Here is a 19,797-nt window from a genome sequence, read left to right as displayed (position 1 = left end):
CCGCTGTTTTACCGAGAATAACATTAGATACTTAAAAAAGAAACTACATAAATAGCTCGATTCAATGTTAACTTAGTCTTTACAAATTTTGTTGGGGGATCTCTACTCTCACATTAAAACCAGTGGATGCAACAACTTGACCTTACGTGACTTAATTAGATTCCGCCTAGTAAAATTCACTACTATTTTCATTAATTCTATTTGAAAAATGACAATGTAACGAAAAAATGAGCCGAATATCTACCAAAATCAGAAGTAGACAATCATTTCTCTTTTGTTTCTCCATCTCTCACTTGGTTGGGTAAAATCTAGCCGCCCACAACCAAACCCATTTTTTTGGCTCTCTAATATTTTTATTTTTTTTGTTGAAATTGTGGCACACTATATCAATGTATGGGGTTTTTTTTTTTTTTTTTTTTTGTTGAAAGTTATCAATGTATGGGGTTGTTGTTGGTTTTGGTTTTGGCATAATAAATTTTTTGAAAGGTAAAGCATCTAATTTAGGCATCACACGACAAACTTTAAAGTGAAAGAGCAAAGACATCCTTCTTACACTCATTCCCTAAAGCAGAGACATTCCGAGCTGGTAAAGTTAAAGAACCTCACTGGACTATCAATCCATCCTGGACCATCTTCCAGTTTTTCAGTTTTTCTAGGCATTCATGTCTTTCTATAACCCTTAAAACTCACTCAACCCAAAAGCAAAAGAGAAACTCATCATTTCACTCTCTGAAAATCTCTTCATTCTTTGTTCCCTCCTAAGCTTATTTGATCATTAGTTGAATTCATATTCAAAAATTAAGATATGGGGTTTCAGTAAATGTTCAAGAAAACTCAAAATTTGGGGTAAGTTATTTTGAGGATTTAAAGAAATCTTGTCATTGTTGTTGAACTAGTTCTAAGTTTGGGTCTGTTTATTTTCTGATTTTGCTGTTATAAGTTTAGTTTGAGATCCCAAGAGAAGAAAATGGGTTTTGATTTTTCAAAGTTCAGAATGCTTGAGTGATATTTCTTGAGATACCCATGTCTTGATTTGCAGAGAAAAGTGAAAAAAATATCATCTTTTAGGTTAGCTGTTCTGAAATCTTACTTTTAGTTTTAGTTTCTCTGTGATTATTTTAGTTTGCTGGTCAATGGATTTGAAGGAAGAGTGGTTCTAGATCTGGTTTAATTTGACTTTTTCCTGCATTTAAGGAAAAAAATGGTGGTAGAAAAGGGTTTTGAATAAATTAGGGGACAATTAGGATCTTTATCCTTGAATTTGGTTAATTGTTTTGTAATCTGTTTGAGGTTTCAACAAGGAAAGGGTCTAAAAAGATGGCTGAATTTAGGGTTGCCAAGGTAGGAGAAGGTCATAGTAAGATCAGAAGTGTTCCAATTGCTGTAACACCAGAAGGTTTTTGGTGTTGTCCTTCTCCTGTTGTATTTCAGAAAACCCTTAAATCTCAAAATTCCTCAAACAAACTCAAACCTTCGTCCTCACCACCAAAACCTTCCAACCTGAAAAAGCAAAACCCCCAAATTGAGAAAAGAACTATTTCAAGCCCATCAAGATCGAAAACTCTTTCGGATGATCGAAAAGCTTTACGTTCCGATACTACCAAAACTAGCACAGTAGCTGAGAGGACTGCAAAACCCAATTCTGAGAATACGCGGAGAAAAGTAGCGGTCGAGTTTGGGGACCCCGAAACTAGTGATTTGAAGGTCAGTTTGAGTGGAAAACAAGGATTTTCAGTAAAGATGAGTGTACATAAGTGTGTCCTTGTGGAAAATAGCATTTTCTTTGCAGAAAAGCTCTCGCGGCAAGAGAATCATGAATCTTGTCTTGATATTGGAGATTTTGATGATGTAGAAATTTATGTAGAGACTATAGGGTTGATGTACTGCAAAGATATGAAACAGAGGCTGATCAAACAAAGTGTTTCACGAGTTCTTCGTGTTCTAAAGGTATTTGTCGTCGTAATGTTCTTTATCATATAATTATGTACTTGTGTCTAGTGCTAAATTATGAACCTGCTAATTCAATTCGTATTTTCTTGTCGCGAATATGTGCAACAATTAGAACCTAACTTATGCTTAAATTATGATATGATGTTGTCCAGTTAAGTTCCATATTTATATATATGTAGCCACACAAAACGGCAAATTTTCACGACCTAACTGTTTTTTTCTTGAAATTAAGGTCCACCTGTAGTTCTATTTAGCATCTGCAGAGTTTAGGTAGCGAATAAGATGCTGAAAAGCCATCTAATACCAGGCTTCTTCTCTTATTCTTTAGGCAGTGGATGACATTCCATTTTCCGAAAAATCTCCTTCTGGATCCATGCTCCCAAGTCAGGAACTCATCGAAAGAGATAAATGTCAGAAACTTATTTTTCTTCATTTAAATTATTGTGAATATCTAGCCAATCTGCATCATCTTTTCAAAAATGGGACGCCCTTCATTAGATAAACAAGTGGTCTTTGTCGTTTAGCATTCTAGCGAACTACTATAGACTACAGTAGTACATAAGCATAATCTTGTTTATATTTTTTAATTATGATTTAGAACTGGTCAATACATTAAAATTATTCAACAAAATTTCTTTGTAGGTCGCCGAATTGCTTGGGTTTCAAACATGCATACAGTCATGTTTAGAGTATTTGGAAGCAGTCCCATGGGTCGGAGAAGAGGAAGAAGAAAAGGTAGTCTCTTCGGTCATGCATCTTAAAAATGAAAATGTGAGAGTTACTCCAGTATTGAAACGAGTAGCTTCTGACATATCACATCCACCTAATGATACCCTTACCCACATAATGGAAATGGTTCTCAAGAGCAACGAGGAAAAAGGTCGACGAGAGATGAAATCATTAGTCTTGAGACTTCTAAAGGAAAACAATAATCTTCTAAGTGATGAAAACTCCACCGAAATCTTGAACAGAAATATTTACTCCTCATGTCAAAGCTGTTTGAATTCATTGTTAACTCTATTTAGAGAAGCTGCAGAACCAGGGTTCAACGATAAATCAATGGATAGTAAAGGTCCTGTAGCGAAACAAATATCTCTCGAAGCCGATAATCTTCTTTGGTTGCTTGATATTTTGGCTGATAGGCGAGCGGCGGACGAGTATGCATTGATGTGGGCTAGTCAAAAGGAGTTGGCAACCCTGCACACAAAGCTACCGACAGTATCTCGACATCTTGTTAGTTGTATAACGGCACGATTCTTAGTTGGAATAGGACGAGGAGAGATGCTTCCATCAAAAGATACCCGACTATTATTAATACAGACATGGTTTCAGCCATTGATCGATGACTATTTTTGGTTACAACATAGTTGCAGATCATTTGATCGGAAGGTGGTAGAAGAAGGTATTGGAAGGACGATATTGACATTGCCATTAGAAGATCAGCAGAGTATTCTGCTTTCTTGGTTAGGTAGTTTCTTAAAAGCGGGAGATAATTGTCCGAATCTTCAGAAGGCCTTCGAAGTTTGGTGGAGGAGAACTTTCATAAGGTCTTATATGGAACAGCAAGGAGATTTACTGCAGTCAGATTGCACACTGACGTTAACTTGAACGTTAAGAATCTGCGTAATCTCTTGTTCTTGCTTATTACTGCTCTGGGTTTTAATTGAAAGATTAAAAGGTAACAAGAAAAAAGGAATTGAGATTAATATAAAAGTTCTTCCAAGAGGTTAGGTCAGTTTAGCTAAGAGAGAGCTCTGATATTGCTTGGATGGTTTTTGTGTGTTCCATTAAATGAGTGTTTGTATGTGATTTGTTCTTTAATGTTCAGTACTGCTCAGGTTGAAGTATTTGAATATCCTTCTACTGTGTAAAATTACAGTTTTCTAAGGTTGTTCTGATAGTAAAGAAATGTATTCCTTGAAAGTGTATTCATTTTCACAAGTTCCATGGTAGGCAAGAAGTGATCATCCATAGAATTGTATAAACAAAAAGTATACTCAACCTCTTGGGACTCCCACTTCAACCGCATGTGAGAGAAACAAGGGTTTCTCTCTCCACGCGACTGAACATGTGAGATGAGAGAGAAACTCTTAGTTATCTCACATGCGGTTCAAGTCTGAACATGTGAGATGAGAGAGAAACTCCTATTTATCTCACATGCGGTTCAAGTGGGAGTCCAGGAGGCGGGTTGTGTAGTCTTGTTGTTGTATAAAAGCCACACTCTTTGTTACAGTTTTGAGTTACCAGGCCCACAACTATTCAAAGTGAAATTGCAACCCAAACAACAAAAATTAATCTATTTCTTCACAATCCACCTATTTCTAAGGAAATGATGGTCATGAAACACAACTCTAATCTCTTAGGAGTATTATTCATAATTACTGCGGCTAAGTACAAAAAACTTGACTGAGACGAGGGTCTTGCTCATTGGTCTACAATTCTATCATCAATGATGTACCATATGTTATATACTAATTTTCGTGTTGCTTAAGAAATGGTTATAAACAAGTTGAGCATCTTCGTCTATGGTGAAAATCAACTTTAGATAAGTTTCAAAGCTTGACTTTCCAATTAGGGTCCGTTTGATACGCGAGAAAATATGTGGGTAAGAAAACAACTTTCTTTCCCATTAGAAAGAAAAAGGATTTCTTACCCCAAAGTCAAATTTCAAGTGTTTGATAAGAAGTGAGAAAAATGATGCCTTTAGAAAAATTATATTAATTATGTTTTATTTATTAATTGGGCCTTTAACCAATATATAAATGTTAGGGATTTAAGGAGTGGCTTAAGAATTTAAGGGCGCCTTTAAACAAATTTTTATTAATTAGGTTTTATTTATTAATTGGGCCTTTAACTAATATATGCATTTTAGAATTTAAGGGGTGCCTTTAGAATTTAAGGGGTGCCTTTAGAATTTAAGGGGTGCCTTTAGAATTTAAGCTTACTTATTGATTTGGTTTTATTTATTAATTGGACATAGATGAACAGAGAGAGTTACGGTAGGAGGGAAATAAAGAGAGAAAGTTACGGGGGGAGAGAGTTATGGGAGGAGGGAGAGAGTGAGAAATCAACTTTCCCATCTAAAAGGTGGGAAAAAAATTGGACCCTTTGCACATTTTTTTTCTTAGGAAATCGATTTTCTTACTCAAAGTGACCAACCAAACAGCGGAAAACTGATTTTCTTGAGAAAACGACTTTCTTACTCACATTTTCACACGTATCAAACGGACCCTTAGTTAATAATAGTCGATATGGTCTCGAAGAAAGTGGACATATTTCGATAACTTGTCTGTAAAGATAGCTGGCACACCATGATTAGATAGACTTGAGAGGCTTCATATTAGTTAGGTTTGGTGTATTTGAATTAGGGTATGTAACTTGGAACCTTTTTCTACATTTATGAAGTACAGAAAAGTCCAGTATGAGTACTCAAAGGATGCATAGACAAGTAATTTACCAAAGACTCGCCTATGGTTGACCATCTTAAAATCCCACAAATTTGTTGCTTGCATCCCTTTACATCTTTTTGGGAAGGTGTTGACTGTTGACTATCTTGACTCGTGAGGTTTAAAGCATTATTGTATTGAACTTGAACACTAGTGGGAAATCTCCCAAGTGTTCAAAAGTTAGTGGTCCACGTCTTATACCCATAGGGCAATCTTGCTATGACTGCGTGGTAAGGTTGCATTTTCTTGACAATCTCTCCAATGTGACTTTAGGAGTCGTCCTACCCATTGCTTGTGGATATAATATGTGTGCCTTTTCTTGAAAATTCGCAAAAATATTAAATGTAGACTTCTAGAGACTTTAAATTATAAGATGAACTTTTAGATAAAGACCACCTTTTGGTGACCACAAAAGTTAGGATAAAATTTGAAAAAAAAAACCTCCCACCGTAGCCGTCGTAGAGTGTGTATCGTTCATAACCACGTTATAGAAGAATTGATCCAGAAAGTTTCGACATTTGCCTTTTTCAGTTGTGAACTAATTCTCCCTCTCTCTCTATATATAGTATATGACAAGGAACCCATCTCTATGTGTTTGAATTATCAAACAAGAAGAAACTAGTGACTTGTCTTTTTCACATTTTAGATTTTTGTCATCTGTCCCTTTAGACTACACAATTGTATAATTCAAGTTCAAGTGGAAATTTGATCATATTTTAATATTGATATATCAAAATCCCAAAAGGTGAGAAGTCTTTATGATCTTCATTGAAAATGTGATGTTAATTGATCTACTAGATTTTTCTAATTTGAAAACAAATTTACAACTTAATTTCAGAATAGGGGACATTTCACATCTTCCGAAATTATTTGTCAACCAAGTCGCCTTCTATAATTGAATTTTGGAGTGTTAAGAATCAAATTATTTGTAACATGTATTCAAAGTTAAGAGTGGAAGAACAAAAAAAGTTCGTACTTCTGTATTTACATGAAGAAATGTAATTTAAATATACACGTTTATGAAAATAAAAAATTATTCTATGAAAAAGGTCTTGTCTTAATACAAATTAGTAAGCGTGCATACACTATAAAACACAAATTTTGCCCTAATCGATGTCAAAATTTGTATATTATGATGAAGCTTAGTAAATTAATTGAATTAAGTTTATTAATGAAATCAATAATATAGTACTATTTTTACTTACTTGTATTTCTAGTTTCTATATATATGTATGAAGTCATTGTCAAGTTGGCTTTGATTACTTGGGTATTTAGGTCAGTCAATATACTACCTACCAAGAAGAAAAAATACAACAATTAAAGTAAAAAATAATCACGATAATGATGATCAAATTAATACGTATGAGTGAAGTATGTAGAAATAAAGGTTGACTTTTCATCAACTTCTTCACCGCCATTATTAATTGTTAAGCAATTCCATTTTTCATGCAATAACCATCATATCATATATTTATAAGAAGAAGACTTGTTCTTCTTTCTTCTTAGTTTTCTTTGCTTATCTTTTTCATCTTCATCTTCATTTTCAATTCGATTTAGTTGCCAAGGATGAGAAAGTTCATTAACAATCTTCATTATTGTTTTAAAAGGTATTTTCCCTCTATGTTAACTCATTTTTCTTTTCTTAATTCTTATATAATCTTGACTAATTCTCCAATTCATATGTGCATATATTATATGCTATTCTTAGTTTTTAATATTGATGATAGATTGATCGTATATACGCTCGTGTCATAATTTAATTTTATATTATACTTTTTCAACATATATAGTCTATATCACTATATGGGATAGCATGCACCCAAAATTACATATATATTGTTTGTAACTTAATTGTGTCATTTGATTTGCAGAAGAAAACTCAAAATAGGAAAGCAAACTCTGCAAAATAATTCGATCATGAAGACCCGTATTGCATCTGATAATCTTCATCATCGTCAAGAAGGAATAAGAACAGTTAATGTAGAGGAGTTTTGTAACTTCTCCACAGGTTCAATTGTATGCATGTGCATAGTAACTTGGAATATGAATGGCAAAGTAAGTTATCATAATTTGTTTTGCTATATATGTATATATAGTTATGTTTGTTAATATAAGTGATATATTTTTGATTAATTTGTAATGAATTAGTTTTCGTATGAGGATTTAGAGAAACTTGTGGGTGGTGATCGAAAGTTCGATATACTTGTAGTAGGTCTACAAGAAGTACCAAGATGCAACATAGGTCGAATGTTGCAGGAAGTTCTAGTTGACACACACAGGTACAATTTCCAAAGATATATCATCTTAATTTTGTTCTTATAATATGATTATTATGTGTTAATTACTTGTTCGTAAAAACTACATGATTAAAATACACCAAGGGAGATTAGTTCATGAAGAATTTCTTCTCCATCCAACACATAGTGATCGATAACATAACTTACCACAAGCTTAATTTCCCAATGAAAATTCTTTATGTTCAAGCTAAATATCCTATTTTATGTTCCAGCAAAATCAATAACTGGGAGATTGATATATTGTTTGACACTCTAATAGATCTTAAGGTTAAGATTAAAAACTCAACAATGTTGGACACTGCAGTGGGCTATTCGGTTAGGGCTTCTAGCACTTTCTTTTGCAGTTCCGTTTTCTATGTGGCGAACGATAATAGTAGGTTTTATGTAGCGTAACGAAGATGTTACCCTTTCATAATAAGAAAATGTAATAGGTTGAAAAAGATAGCTTTTTTTTTTCGGTGAAGTTAGGTGAGAAGAATGAAGAGCAAATTTAATTACTTAATTATATCTTTGGTAGGTGATTAAGTTCTTATCCATCTTAGTTTCTTCTATTTACAAGTAGGAGTCAACTTTTATTTATTATTTATTTTTGTATAAAAAGGATTAGACCACTAATGCTTTCTTCCGAGGTACTTAATAAACTCAAACTTTGGAATTTATTATTTTAGGCCAATCTAGCTATCAAATAATAAGTGAAAAAATTAGGTATGGAATTAGATTAACAGGGCCCATTTACGGCCTAAATCTAGATTTCAATCGATGTTTGGTCTTGCCCCAAGTCTGTATATCTCATCCAAACTTCTTACTTTCTCATTTCCCATTGAAACTAGATATCTTTCGAAAACTATTTGATTTTTCTTACATTTTAGGTTTTTTTCTTCTTCTGATGAGGCTTATATCGAACCACCTAAAGTCACCTACGTACTCCAACAACCAAGACCAACATTATCATCTATCCGACAAGAATAATTGTCCATTCTAGATCCAATTATCTACGTCAATATGACTAGAAAGTTTATTTTTTTATTACGTAAACTATTAATAATAATTATATTATATAATATGTATTGATAATTACTTCTTTTTGTTGAAAAATAGGCTTCTAAGAAAATCCATCATGCAATCTCTGCAACTATTTGTATTTGCTCCAAAGAATTACGAACTCCATATTACAGGTAAAATAAAATACTCAATCTTAAGTAATTACGGTTGAAGTTTATCTTTTTTTTTTTTTTTTTTATTTTCCTTCTCATATGAAATGTTAATAATTAATTAAATATTTTTTTTATATTAATTAGATATTAAAGTTGATAAGCAAGGAGTTGGAGGATTAGGAGGGTTAATTGGGAGAAAAAAAGGAGCTGTGGCAATCAGTATGAGGTTCAAAGGAATCCGAATGGTTTTCATATCTTGCCATCTCTCAGGTATGCATATGTATCACGACTGGGATTCGGTCGGGATTCAAACCGGGCATATAGACATATTTCAAAATTTATATACCTTCAACATCTTCCAAAGTCATGTTCTTGCATATGTGATATAATTTTCTTGTAAACACGATGCTCGTAAAAGGCTAATATCACTAGCATGATAGTATCTAAATAAAGTAATCGTCCCGTGAATATATATTAACTAAAGATGGTTTTGTTAAGTTTGTGGCCATCCAACTCAAAACAAATTGGCCATGAGTGGAGAGGACCTATACTTTATATTCTTGGTTGCTAGTTACCCATTCTCTCATGTGGACTATTCTCACAGGTTTGTATGAAAATGTGATGAAATGCAGCTCATGAAGGGAATGTGGAAGAAAGAAATTCAGAATTGCAAAAGATCTCCAAATCCCTCTTCTCAAAAACTTACAAAAATCCTTATGCAAGTCCTTGTCAAATAACAATATGGTTAGGGGATCTCAACTACAGAATTCAAGGCCTTGATACTCTTCCTGTCAAAAATCTCATTAAAAAGAACCTTCACACTGTAAGTTATTCTATCATAATTTATTGGCTTTCATAGAATTTGATTATTCTAATTTATATATAGTATTCAAACGAGTTATATATATGTCGAGATTAAATTTAGGGTTGTCTTTTTTTTTTCTTCTCGATTGAAAACAGTTGCTCACAGGCAATGATCAACTACTACAAGAAGCGGAAAGAGGAAATATATTCAACGGATATTGCGAGGGGAGTTTAGATTTCAAGCCCACTTACAAATACAATGTTGGAAGTAACAATTACGATACAAGTCACAAGGTATGTACATTTTTTCAAAACGATAGATATATGTCGATCATCTTACATACATATTTATATTTTATGCATGCACGTGTACGTTCTTCGTCATATTACATAATTATAGTGTTCTGATTAAATATATGCATGCAGGAAAGAACACCATCGTGGACCGATAGAATTCTATTCAAGATTGAAAAATACGGTGATATTGAAGCAATTTTACGCTCTTATGAATCGATGGATAGTATTTGGAGCTCTGATCATAAACCTGTGAAAGCTCATATTTGTTTAAAACATGCCCTTCATCATGACAAATAGTATGATTTATCATCTTCAGTATACTAACATTCTTCATGTCTTTCAAAAAAAAAAATATTCTTCATGTCAATGACCAATTTCATATGTAATAATGTAGTCTTCCTTCAATTTTAGGTGAATAGCCGTCGGCCTAGGTTAATAATCTTGGCGATAAAAACACCTGCATGTAAGTAAAAGTGTTGTATACTGTTTTATAGATTAATAGAAGCTCATTAAGCAAAAGATTAAGTTACAAAAGATTTTGACAAAAGAAAGTTCCTAACTGATGGAGAGGTTGTGGTTTGAAACTTTGACCAAATCTAAGCTGTTGAGAGACGAATATCACAACCGCCGCATCAGCTGGGAACATTCTGTTGTAAAAATCCTTTGTAACTCTAGCATCTCCCTATTAATTAATGCTATGATTTGTATTTTTTTGCATCTCGGTCCCAAATGCGGTTGTGGTGGAGAGATGGTAGTAATAGAGGTGTAGTGGTGGTACCAATGGGGATATGATCCCAAAGCCAATGGTCCTGTTGAAACTGAATTGACTAAATGTGAATAGCTGGAATATAAAGAGAAATTTGCTGTTTTGACTCCCTTTCGTATAATCGACTTACTGTTTAGACTCTTTTTTTTTTTTTTTCAGAATTATACTTTGGATTCCATTTTTCAAAAGAAAACGTTAAATATAACAGTTTTAAGAATCATGACGGTTTTCATAATTTTTGAAGTTGTTGAAAATCAAAATTGAAATTTTAGAAGTTTGAAAAGTTATGATTTCATAATTTTAGAAGTTTTTGAAAATCAAAATTAGGTTTTTAAAAGTTACTAAAATTGGGATTAGTTGCTTGAGAAGCAAAAAGAAAAAAAAGCCGGGCTCTTCAAAAGTCCAAACCGAATTTTTCTTGATTTTTGATTTTGGAAATAATAAAAGATAAAACCAAAACACACCATTAGTCAAATTCTTCGACTTAAGGCCCCGTAATGTGACATAGAGATGTCGATAAAAGTATCTCCCGGATTATCATACATATATTATAGTTAACCTTGAATTATATATGAATGCATGTGATGTGAATGCGGAAACTAGTATGGCCATAGAAAGTTCTTTCATTTTTGTTTTAAGCACGGATGGGTGCAAGTTTGTAATAATTTTAATTTCAAGTTTATACGATCTGCGAATCGTTTGAGTCTTGTAATTAGAGTTTATGGTCTACAAGTCCATTGAAGAAACTCAATGATGGAGATCCTAATTCGATTGGGAGAAATCAATGAAGGTTCAAAGGCGATCTTGGCGAACCAAAAGGCGAAACAAGAAGAAATCCTAAGAAGACTAGATCTTTTAGGACTAAGAGCCATACTAGGATCCACATGTGCTTGATTTATTTTCTCGCACGCATTTACTTATTTATTTACGCTTTATGTCATGAATGTTAGTTAGGCTAAATAGTTCACTATAACACATTCCAGACTTAGCTTAAAAGTCCCTAAAAGTAATTTTGAGAAGTATGCCTCCCCAAACTAAGACACCCTTTGCGCCCTTGATCGTGAATGGTGGGTCGGCCATAGCAAGTTTCCATTTTCCATATTGAGACAATGCAGGTAGACTCATAGCAGGAGTCTACACGTCTAAATGGTTTTTCTCAACGAGATCAACAAAAGAGTTTCAGATTCTCGAGGCAAAATGATAGATTAGGCATTCATCAATGCAATCTATCAACCAAGAGTCATAAGGGCATGATTTGTTATGCCAATCGGGGTTAATGTGATCAATACGAGTAATCCAAGACAAACATTAGGAATAGTAAAGAACAATCAAGAATAGAACACAGAGATTTACGTGGTTCGGTTGGTGAGACCTACTCCACGGCGACAACGGCGCGATGATTTCCACTATGATAAGCAAACAAGTTTACACAAGAGATTCGTGAGATTGTGCTATTGATATCTCCTTAAGGTTTATTTTATATAGCCACTAAACCCTAATCCCACCGCCTCACTGACTCTCACTCTACAACCGACATTATTCACGGATTACACTAATCACCGACATAAGCCTAGCTTCCGCATTCCAGCTCTGTCTCGGAGTCCAGTTCTACCTCACAGCCTTGCTTCACATACCAGCTCTGTCTCAGTAATCAGCTCCGCTAACGGGTCCAAGCTTCGGTAGGTTAAACCGGGTTCGATACCAATCCATATTCGAGTCACTTCTAACAATTCTCCACCTTGACTTGAATATGCTCCTCTTGACTTAAATCTGCCACCATCATAGCTCAGCGCCTCTGAGCCATCGTCGCTCCAGCCCTGGTAGGGCTAACATTTGAAAATCTCAATCAAGTCTAAGCAATGCTTAAACTTGAAAGTTGTAAAAACGGGAGACAAGACAAACCTATCACGACTGTGGTTTATAAGATTGTGCGCGAAAGTAAGAGCCCGAACCCGCCCGATTCCCACCCCTAATCACAACTAATTTTTTTTTCCCTAAATCACCCACCTTTTATAATTCATCTCGAGACAATTGTAAAAACGGGAGACAAGACAAACCTATCAAAACTGGGGAATGCAGAGAAAAGAGAGGATGGTTACATAGAAGAGATGAAGTGGTTGAGATTGCATTTTTTTGTGTTAGGGCAAAATTCAGCTTTAGAGGACTGTCCATAAAAAGAAAGAACCGAACTCCAACAAATTAGATAAATATAATAAAAAAAAAAAGTTCACTTAAACATCATAAAAAAAGCACACTAGATGGTTGTATAGCAATAATATTCGTCAAGTCTGTGACTATAGCACTGACACATAATAAATATCAAGTCTAGTGTGCACAAGATGTGGAAGCAACTTCAGATCCACTATCGTCATTCTTTCTTTCCGACATCTCGCTTTTTCTTACCATCAACGCCCTTTTCATGAAGTCTAATATAAATTTGGTGGTATACAGTATACCATCTAAGCGTCCGGAAACTTCCAGAAAAACACCGCCGGCAAGAAGCAGGCGATCCAAACAGTTCCTCAGATACTCGTAGGACATCTCTCCACTGTCTCCAAGCTTGTCTTCAAGCTTGTCTTCTTCAGTGATAACGTAATGAGCCTCCAAAATGGTTCTATAACATACTTTCCAATCAGTTTTATCATTCCTCATCTTCTCACGCACATTGGGAATCTGGTTCATAATAGATTTACAAAAAATTAAGATCCAACACAAACTAACATCATTCATCACACATACAAAGAGAGAGAGAGAGAGAGAGAGAGAGAGAGAGAGTCCAATAGTCTACAAATAATACCTTCATTATTTTGCAGCAAATCAGAGGCCATTCACCATTAACATATTTGTCCTTGTATGTTTTCATATACAACTCTCTTTCGGCATCACATAAAGCAACAATGTCCTATATAAAAGGAAATATAAATTACTTCATAAAAATCGTGTAAAATGATTTAATAATAACAGAATATTATTTAGGGGTATTTAGCGATACCCCCTCATCCCTAATGTCTAATTAGGGATGCCCCCTTCTTTAATTAGATATTAGGGATGCCCCCTTTTTTACACTTAAAAGTACTTAATTACCCTTATCTTTATTTGTTTTCTTCAATTTCTTATATAATTTTGGTGTTATGCTTACCAACAAATTTTTGTTTCTCATATTTATTTTTCTCTTATCCATCTTTTTCTAATTTCCCAACAACATTTATCGAAAATTTAAAATTGATAAATCACAACAATTCGAAATAAAAATCGTGAATTGTAATAAATTTTTTTTAACTTACTAATTTTTTAATGTATACGAGTTATAATTAATAAAAAGAACGATAGATATCAAGAAGTCTTCTTCAAATTAGTTACATATATCAATTTTAACGTTAAATGAGAAAACCAATGTGAAGTTAAATTTTTTTCTTTAAATTTACAATTTTTATTTCGAATTGGTTTAAATTATTAATTTTAATTTTTCGATAAATGTTGTTTGTAAATTATAAAGAGATGGATATAAAAGAAAAAAAAACTATGAGAAACGAAAATAAGTTGGTAAGGATAACATCAAAGAGGTATAAGAAATTGAAGAAAAAAGAAAAAATAATAAAGATAAGGGTAATTTTGTACTTTTAAGTGCAAAAAAGGGGGCATCCCTAATATCTAATTAAAAAAGGGGGCATCCCTAATTAGACATTAGGGATGAGGGGGTATCGCTAAATACCCTATTATTTATTACCTGAAAGCTAGAAACCTCATCTTGTAAATCTTTGTCCTCAACTAGAGAGAATAGCTCTATCATTTTGATCATTTTGAAAAAACACCGTCTCATATATGTGCCCATATCATCCAGATTAACAGGCACAATTTCGTCCACCTTCTTTTCATAATCTAAGGCCTTCCACTTACTTAAATATTCAAGCATACTTGCCCTGGAATAACACCGCAACCATAGAGAATATTAATCAATTGCTAAGATACGTTTATAAACAAAAGATGTATTCTAATTAATGACACCCACTAATAAGCTTGTCTGATTAAGAGTATGGGTGTAGATATATTCGATACAATACTACTCTGTACCGTTCCAACTCCCATTAGAATCGGATAAATTGTTTTCATCCATAAATATGTATATAACATACACCGCCGAGTGATCGAACCGACTAAGAACATAAATTACCAGTGGTTTATGTAAAGTCCTTTCTTTTGATTTGTGTTGTTTTTTCCCTTAAATAGATATTCTTTTCATTAATCTCCACAAATATGCATACGATCTCCAACAATAACTAAATTATTATGGTGTTTAAAACAACACAGCAGGTATAGAGTTTAAACCTAATTTTGAATTTCTTTACACAAACACATGATTAGTGAAAAAGATCCATTAGACACAACATATCCTAGCAACAGGTATAGAATTTAAATCTAACCAATAGACGAACAACAAAGAAATCTTATCAATAGTAATCAAATCGAAACCCTAAATCATCATCGCCGAATAGGGAGGGGGTCACCGCAAAATAACCAAAAGATAGAAGTAGTGGGAATAAAGGAAAAACAAAAAAGCAAGTATAAGAGATGATCCAAATATACACCTAAAAGCTTTCACTTTGTCCATCAAATATCTCGACTCTTCATTAACATCTTCTACTCGTTTTTGCCTTTTAGAGTTCACTTTTTCGATCAAATCTCTCGACTCTTCAGGGACATCATCTTCTCGTTTTTGCCTTTCACTGCCAATGGATTCTCGTGAAGCGTTTTCCACCTCCATGATTTCTTTCCTCAGTTTTCTTTCTAGGGTTTCAGGGCTTATTTTTTTTTTTTTAACCAAGTTAAACCATATTTGATTGAGAAGTAATGGGATCACATAGTTATATAGAAAGGTGGCCAATATTCAATATGGACAACAATTATTCGGGCCCGACCCGAATCAACTGTGGTTGACTTATATTTATTAATTTCATCAAAAAAAAAAAAAAAAGGAGACAAAAGTAAAAGACTTATTATTAAAAGCTCTATGCACAGGGAAAGTCATTCCCACAAATTTTGGAACGAGTCAACTTTGTTGGGTTACACCATTCAAATGCAAGGAAAGGGGTTTTTGCCTTAAAGATGGATATGGCCAAAGCATACGACAGAGTAGATTGGTCGTTTTTACAAACTGTGTTGGCAAAATTTGGTGTTCCAGACAAGTTACTATCATTGATCATGTGTTGTGTTTCTACTCCGTCATACAGTGTGGTCGTGAATGGTAATCAATGCGGAAATTTCACATCTACCAGGGGATTACGACAGGATGCCCTTTATCGCCATATTTGTTTATTTTGGTCTCCCAATCGTTATCTCTCCTGATCGACAGTTATGAGAGAAAGGGCTTATTCTCTGGCTTTAAAGTAACTCGATTCGCCCCAAGAATCTCACATCTACTCTTTGCGGACGACCTCCTTATTTTCGGCGAGTCCACTACTCAGAATTTAGAAGCAGTGATCCAACTTATGGACTCATATTCGAAATTCTCAGGTCAGGCGGTTAATTATAATAAGTCCTCCCTATTTTTCAGTGCTGGTGTTCCTACAGAGGTGAAATCGGCTTTTCAATCTAAACTTAAATGCCCACTGATGAGTGACTCAGAAAAATACCTGGGCATTCTCATGTTAAAGCCGAGAAACAGAGTTCATGCGCATGAATTCCTTATTGAGAAATTCAAATCAAAATTGGCAGGTTGGAAGAAAAAGCTTATGTCCCAAGCAGGTCGAACAACTCTCATTAAAGCGGTATTAAATCCCATCACAACTTACTTTCTGGGCCTCTCCATTATTCCTCAAGGGACCTTAAATCGTTTGGAGATGATAGAACGTAACTTCTGGTGGGAGCATAACGAGGAGGAGCGGAAAATGCATTTTTTGCCTTGGGAGTTGATTCAAAAACCCAAACAGATGGGTGGTCTAGGTGTGCGGTCGTTGGCTAAAATCAACGAATCTCTGGTGGCCAAGTTGGCCTGGAGATTCCTCAATCAACCCGAAGCAATATGGGTCAGAGTACTGAAAGGTAAATACACGGTTACAGGAGATTATTGGACAGAGACGAAAAAATATAATGCTTCGCCGATCTGGATGTCCTTGTTGCATGTCCGAGATACTCTCCGAGATAAGGTGTGCTTCCAGGTTGGAGATGGTTCAACAATCAACATTCACCGTGATCCATGGGTACCTACAGTGAAAGGTTTCAAACCAGAGGTTAAGCAAAGAAGACACACAGATTATTTAATGGTTTCAGACCTAATCATCAATCAAAAATGGAAGGAATCACTGATTTATGACCTATTTGAACCTAATGCAGCAAGGGAGATTCTCAAAATACCACTCTCTAATGCCTGGACAAGGGATCGACTGATATGGACTCCACATCAAAAAGGTGTTTTCTCAGTTAAATCTTACTACAGAGAAATAACTCCTCAAATACAAAATACCAGATCTATACCCAACTTTCCATGGATGAAACTCTGGAACACAAAGTGTATTGAACCAAAAATTGCTCTATTTTTATGGAAACTGGTGAATGATGGCTTACCGTTGCTTCACAACATAAGTAGAGGTCAACCAACAATGGATCCAACTTGCCTCCTATGCGGACAAGAGACAGAGACAGTGAAACACCTGTTTGGTACATGCTCAAGATTTGTAGAATTGATGGACTCGGCAAAAAATCATATGCAGATAACAGTGGAGTCAGATTCGACATTATTTATTAAGAAGATGATCGAGAATCAACATAATGAAAAGGATTTAGTATTTGGAGCTTACCTTCTGTGGGAGTTTTGGAAGGGAAGAAATAATCTCCTTTTTAACCACCATAATATTAACATCCCCTCCATTGTTGTTCAAGCTCTGAGTAGATCTAGAGGTTACCTAAACAGGTCATCAACATCGGCAGACATGGATGTACAAATTAGTTGGATTCCACCACCGTTGAACAAGATTAAGCTAAATTTTGATGCTGGTTTTGCTTTGAACGAAGCTGCTATAGCAGTAATTGTGAGGGATCATGAAGGAAGAAAGGTTGATTAGAGGTCAGAGAAAATTGAGGCACAATCGGCCATGGAGGCGGAGACTAAAGCTTGTCTTCTCGCTCTTAGGTTTGGACAGGAATTAGGGCTCCAACAAGCTTTATATGAGGGAGACTGTAAAGTTATTATAGATGCAATCTCTAACGGATGGGATGATTACACGTGGCGTTTGGAACCCTACATCCAATAGGCTAAGAGTTTGCTGTCTACTGGAAACCTGGGGTCTCTTCTTTTCTGCCCTAGAGAAGCAAACGTGGAGGCCCACATGCTGGCCCAACAAACCCTTTTGAGTTAGATGGTTTTAGGCACTCCTTTCTGGCTAGGGAGCTGTTTTGTTTTTCTCTTTTAACTTCGTCTTGTAGTCCACTTTGGCTTTGCTGCCTTTTAATGAAGTTAACTGGTTCCAAAAAAAAAAAAAAAAAAACTTTGTTGGGTTACAAAGAAGAATGATTTGGTGTGTTGCAGAGCACAGGGACGGGATACAATGTACTTGAAATTGACGCCATGTGGACCGGGACAACTTCATCCGTTAGATCTCATATGATACGCGATATTATTTTGGGCACAGGTGCATCAGATCATACACTTCAAGAGATTTCGCAGTACCACCGAGCATACCCGAACATAGCCCTAAACTCATCTGACCCTTTAGATTCGCTTCCCTCTTGTGCGCCACGTGTCGCTTGGAGATCTATATTGACTTGATTTTGACTTAAACTTTGACTCGAACTAACTTTCTCCTCCGGACTCCGATTTGACTTCCGCTTTCGCCGTTGGGTTCGTCTTAGACTGTACTTTCATTCGAGCACCAATTTTGACCAAAATTACCATAATCAAGAAATGCCCAAAATACTCCTAGCACGTCTTTCTCTCGATTTTATCCACTTTTCACACTGAACTCCGTAAAAGATACCTGGGAAAGAGAAACAAGCAAATCATCAGAGTAACTGCTCGAATGACTAACCAACCCGAGTTAGGAGATTCAGATGGGACATTTTCATGTCTCATCATATACTATCAACTCTCTCTTTACCAAAGGAAAGATAAGTATTTAGAAGAAACTAAACTCTCTTTCTAATACTAACTCACTTTCTCTTCACTTGGCTTGCTTATGAGATGGAATGGATGGGATGAGAATGGGATGATTTTGAACGTCACCATTTCTCTCCTTTTATAGTGTAGAGAATGGACATTATGGTGACACCTCACTATGCATTGAGGTGTCATTGTACATGTAGGGTGTCTCATTATGGGATTGGCATTTGTCATATGGTAGTCTCATTTGAGGACACCTCAAATGAAATGGACACCTCAACATGATGAGGTGTCTCACTCAAATGAAGACTCACATGAGAAGAAGACACCTCAATTCCGATACGTTGCCACCTACACCTATATGGATGCCACCACACCCATGTGATTCCACCTTATCCCATAGTGTTGCCACCTCTTGTTTGAGCAACAAAAGTATCTTTACACCTCTTGTACGTTCATTTTCAACAAATTCTAGCCTTCATTTTACAGTAGATAACATATTCACATATAATGTTGTTCCAAGAAAAACATTATATGTGGTCATTCTTCTTCTAGGAAATTAAGTGGTAATCGATTCGATTTATGTCATGCTAAGTTAGAAACACAAATTTTATAGTAAGAATACAATTAATATAGGATATTTGTTGGATATACTCACTTTTTTTTTTTTGATGAAGAAGCATTGCATTAAAACAACTAAGAGTCTTACAACCAAAACAACTAAAGTAAATGCGAAATAAAAGACGGTACATTAATCCATTCTTTCCTAACTATATACTTCCTTCCCCGTTTCGCTAATGCATCCGCCGGAGCGTTTCCTTCCCTTGAGATATATGTGAATATGATTTCGTCAAAGTTGATTATGAGTGATTGGATCTGCCGTATTATCTTAGAGGATTGCCACTGAAGAACATTACTGTGTCCATTGATGTGATTTACTCACTTAGTATTTTTGATATCTTATATATGCCAATCGAGGTAAACACCCCGG

At 35.0% G+C, this 19,797-nt stretch overlaps 3 protein-coding genes across 4 annotated transcripts; 2 read left to right on the top strand and 1 right to left on the bottom strand.

Moving 5' to 3' along the window:
* Nucleotides 1-251: 251 nt before the first annotated feature.
* On the top strand, nt 252-3,873 carry LOC147533012 (BTB/POZ domain protein). The gene is made up of 2 exons (XM_086645406.1): nt 252-1,947; nt 2,593-3,873. The coding sequence occupies exons 1-2, from the start codon at nt 1,318-1,320 to the stop codon at nt 3,556-3,558; spliced, it is 1,596 nt and encodes a 531-aa protein (XP_086501532.1). The 5' UTR covers nt 252-1,317; the 3' UTR covers nt 3,559-3,873.
* A 3,027-nt stretch (nt 3,874-6,900) lies between these two features.
* Nucleotides 6,901-10,467, top strand: 5PTASE11 (inositol polyphosphate 5-phosphatase 11). Of its 2 annotated transcripts, none has more exons than XM_086648522.1 (8): nt 6,901-7,003; nt 7,268-7,451; nt 7,545-7,675; nt 8,792-8,868; nt 8,992-9,117; nt 9,480-9,670; nt 9,808-9,945; nt 10,078-10,467. In XM_086648522.1, the coding sequence occupies exons 1-8, from the start codon at nt 6,963-6,965 to the stop codon at nt 10,243-10,245; spliced, it is 1,056 nt and encodes a 351-aa protein (XP_086504648.1). In that variant the 5' UTR covers nt 6,901-6,962; the 3' UTR covers nt 10,246-10,467. The 2 variants fall into 2 exon arrangements, 1 of the variants encoding a protein (XP_086504648.1); XR_015227777.1 differs by having other exon boundaries at nt 6,905-7,003; nt 9,818-9,945; nt 10,078-10,214.
* A 2,428-nt stretch (nt 10,468-12,895) lies between these two features.
* Nucleotides 12,896-15,724, bottom strand: LOC147533010 (uncharacterized). Its single transcript, XM_086650892.1, has 4 exons — nt 15,301-15,724; nt 14,442-14,634; nt 13,512-13,616; nt 12,896-13,387 (listed from the first exon to the last, which is right to left on the bottom strand). Exons 1-4 carry the CDS (start codon nt 15,474-15,476, stop codon nt 13,040-13,042), a joined length of 822 nt encoding a protein of 273 aa, XP_086507018.1. The 5' UTR covers nt 15,477-15,724; the 3' UTR covers nt 12,896-13,039.
* Between the last annotated feature and the right edge of the window lie 4,073 nt (nt 15,725-19,797).

Source organism: Eschscholzia californica, unplaced genomic scaffold (assembly GCF_041429995.1).
Source record: "Eschscholzia californica isolate CP2 unplaced genomic scaffold, dmEscCali1.0.p SCAF_6, whole genome shotgun sequence".
Taxonomy (NCBI): Eukaryota; Viridiplantae; Streptophyta; class Magnoliopsida; order Ranunculales; family Papaveraceae; genus Eschscholzia; species Eschscholzia californica.
This window is presented reverse-complemented; position numbering and strand designations above follow the sequence as displayed.

Excerpts from the sequence above, each read along its gene's own strand:
- LOC147533012 (XM_086645406.1), top strand. The coding sequence starts at position 1,318 with ATGGCTGAATTTAGGGTTGCCAAGGTAGGAGAAGGTCATAGTAAGATC. Across the intron at positions 1,948-2,592 it reads GAGTTCTTCGTGTTCTAAAG|GTCGCCGAATTGCTTGGGTT; the intron begins GTATTTGTCGTC and ends ATTTCTTTGTAG.
- 5PTASE11 (XM_086648522.1), top strand. The coding sequence starts at position 6,963 with ATGAGAAAGTTCATTAACAATCTTCATTATTGTTTTAAAAG. Across the intron at positions 7,004-7,267 it reads CTTCATTATTGTTTTAAAAG|AAGAAAACTCAAAATAGGAA; the intron begins GTATTTTCCCTC and ends TTTGATTTGCAG. Across the intron at positions 9,118-9,479 it reads CATATCTTGCCATCTCTCAG|CTCATGAAGGGAATGTGGAA; the intron begins GTATGCATATGT and ends GATGAAATGCAG.
- LOC147533010 (XM_086650892.1), bottom strand. The coding sequence starts at position 15,476 with ATGGAGGTGGAAAACGCTTCACGAGAATCCATTGGCAGTGAAAGGCAA. Across the intron at positions 13,617-14,441 it reads ATGAGGTTTCTAGCTTTCAG|GACATTGTTGCTTTATGTGA; the intron begins GTAATAAATAAT and ends CCTTTTATATAG. Across the intron at positions 13,388-13,511 it reads TTTGCTGCAAAATAATGAAG|ATTCCCAATGTGCGTGAGAA; the intron begins GTATTATTTGTA and ends ATTATGAACCAG.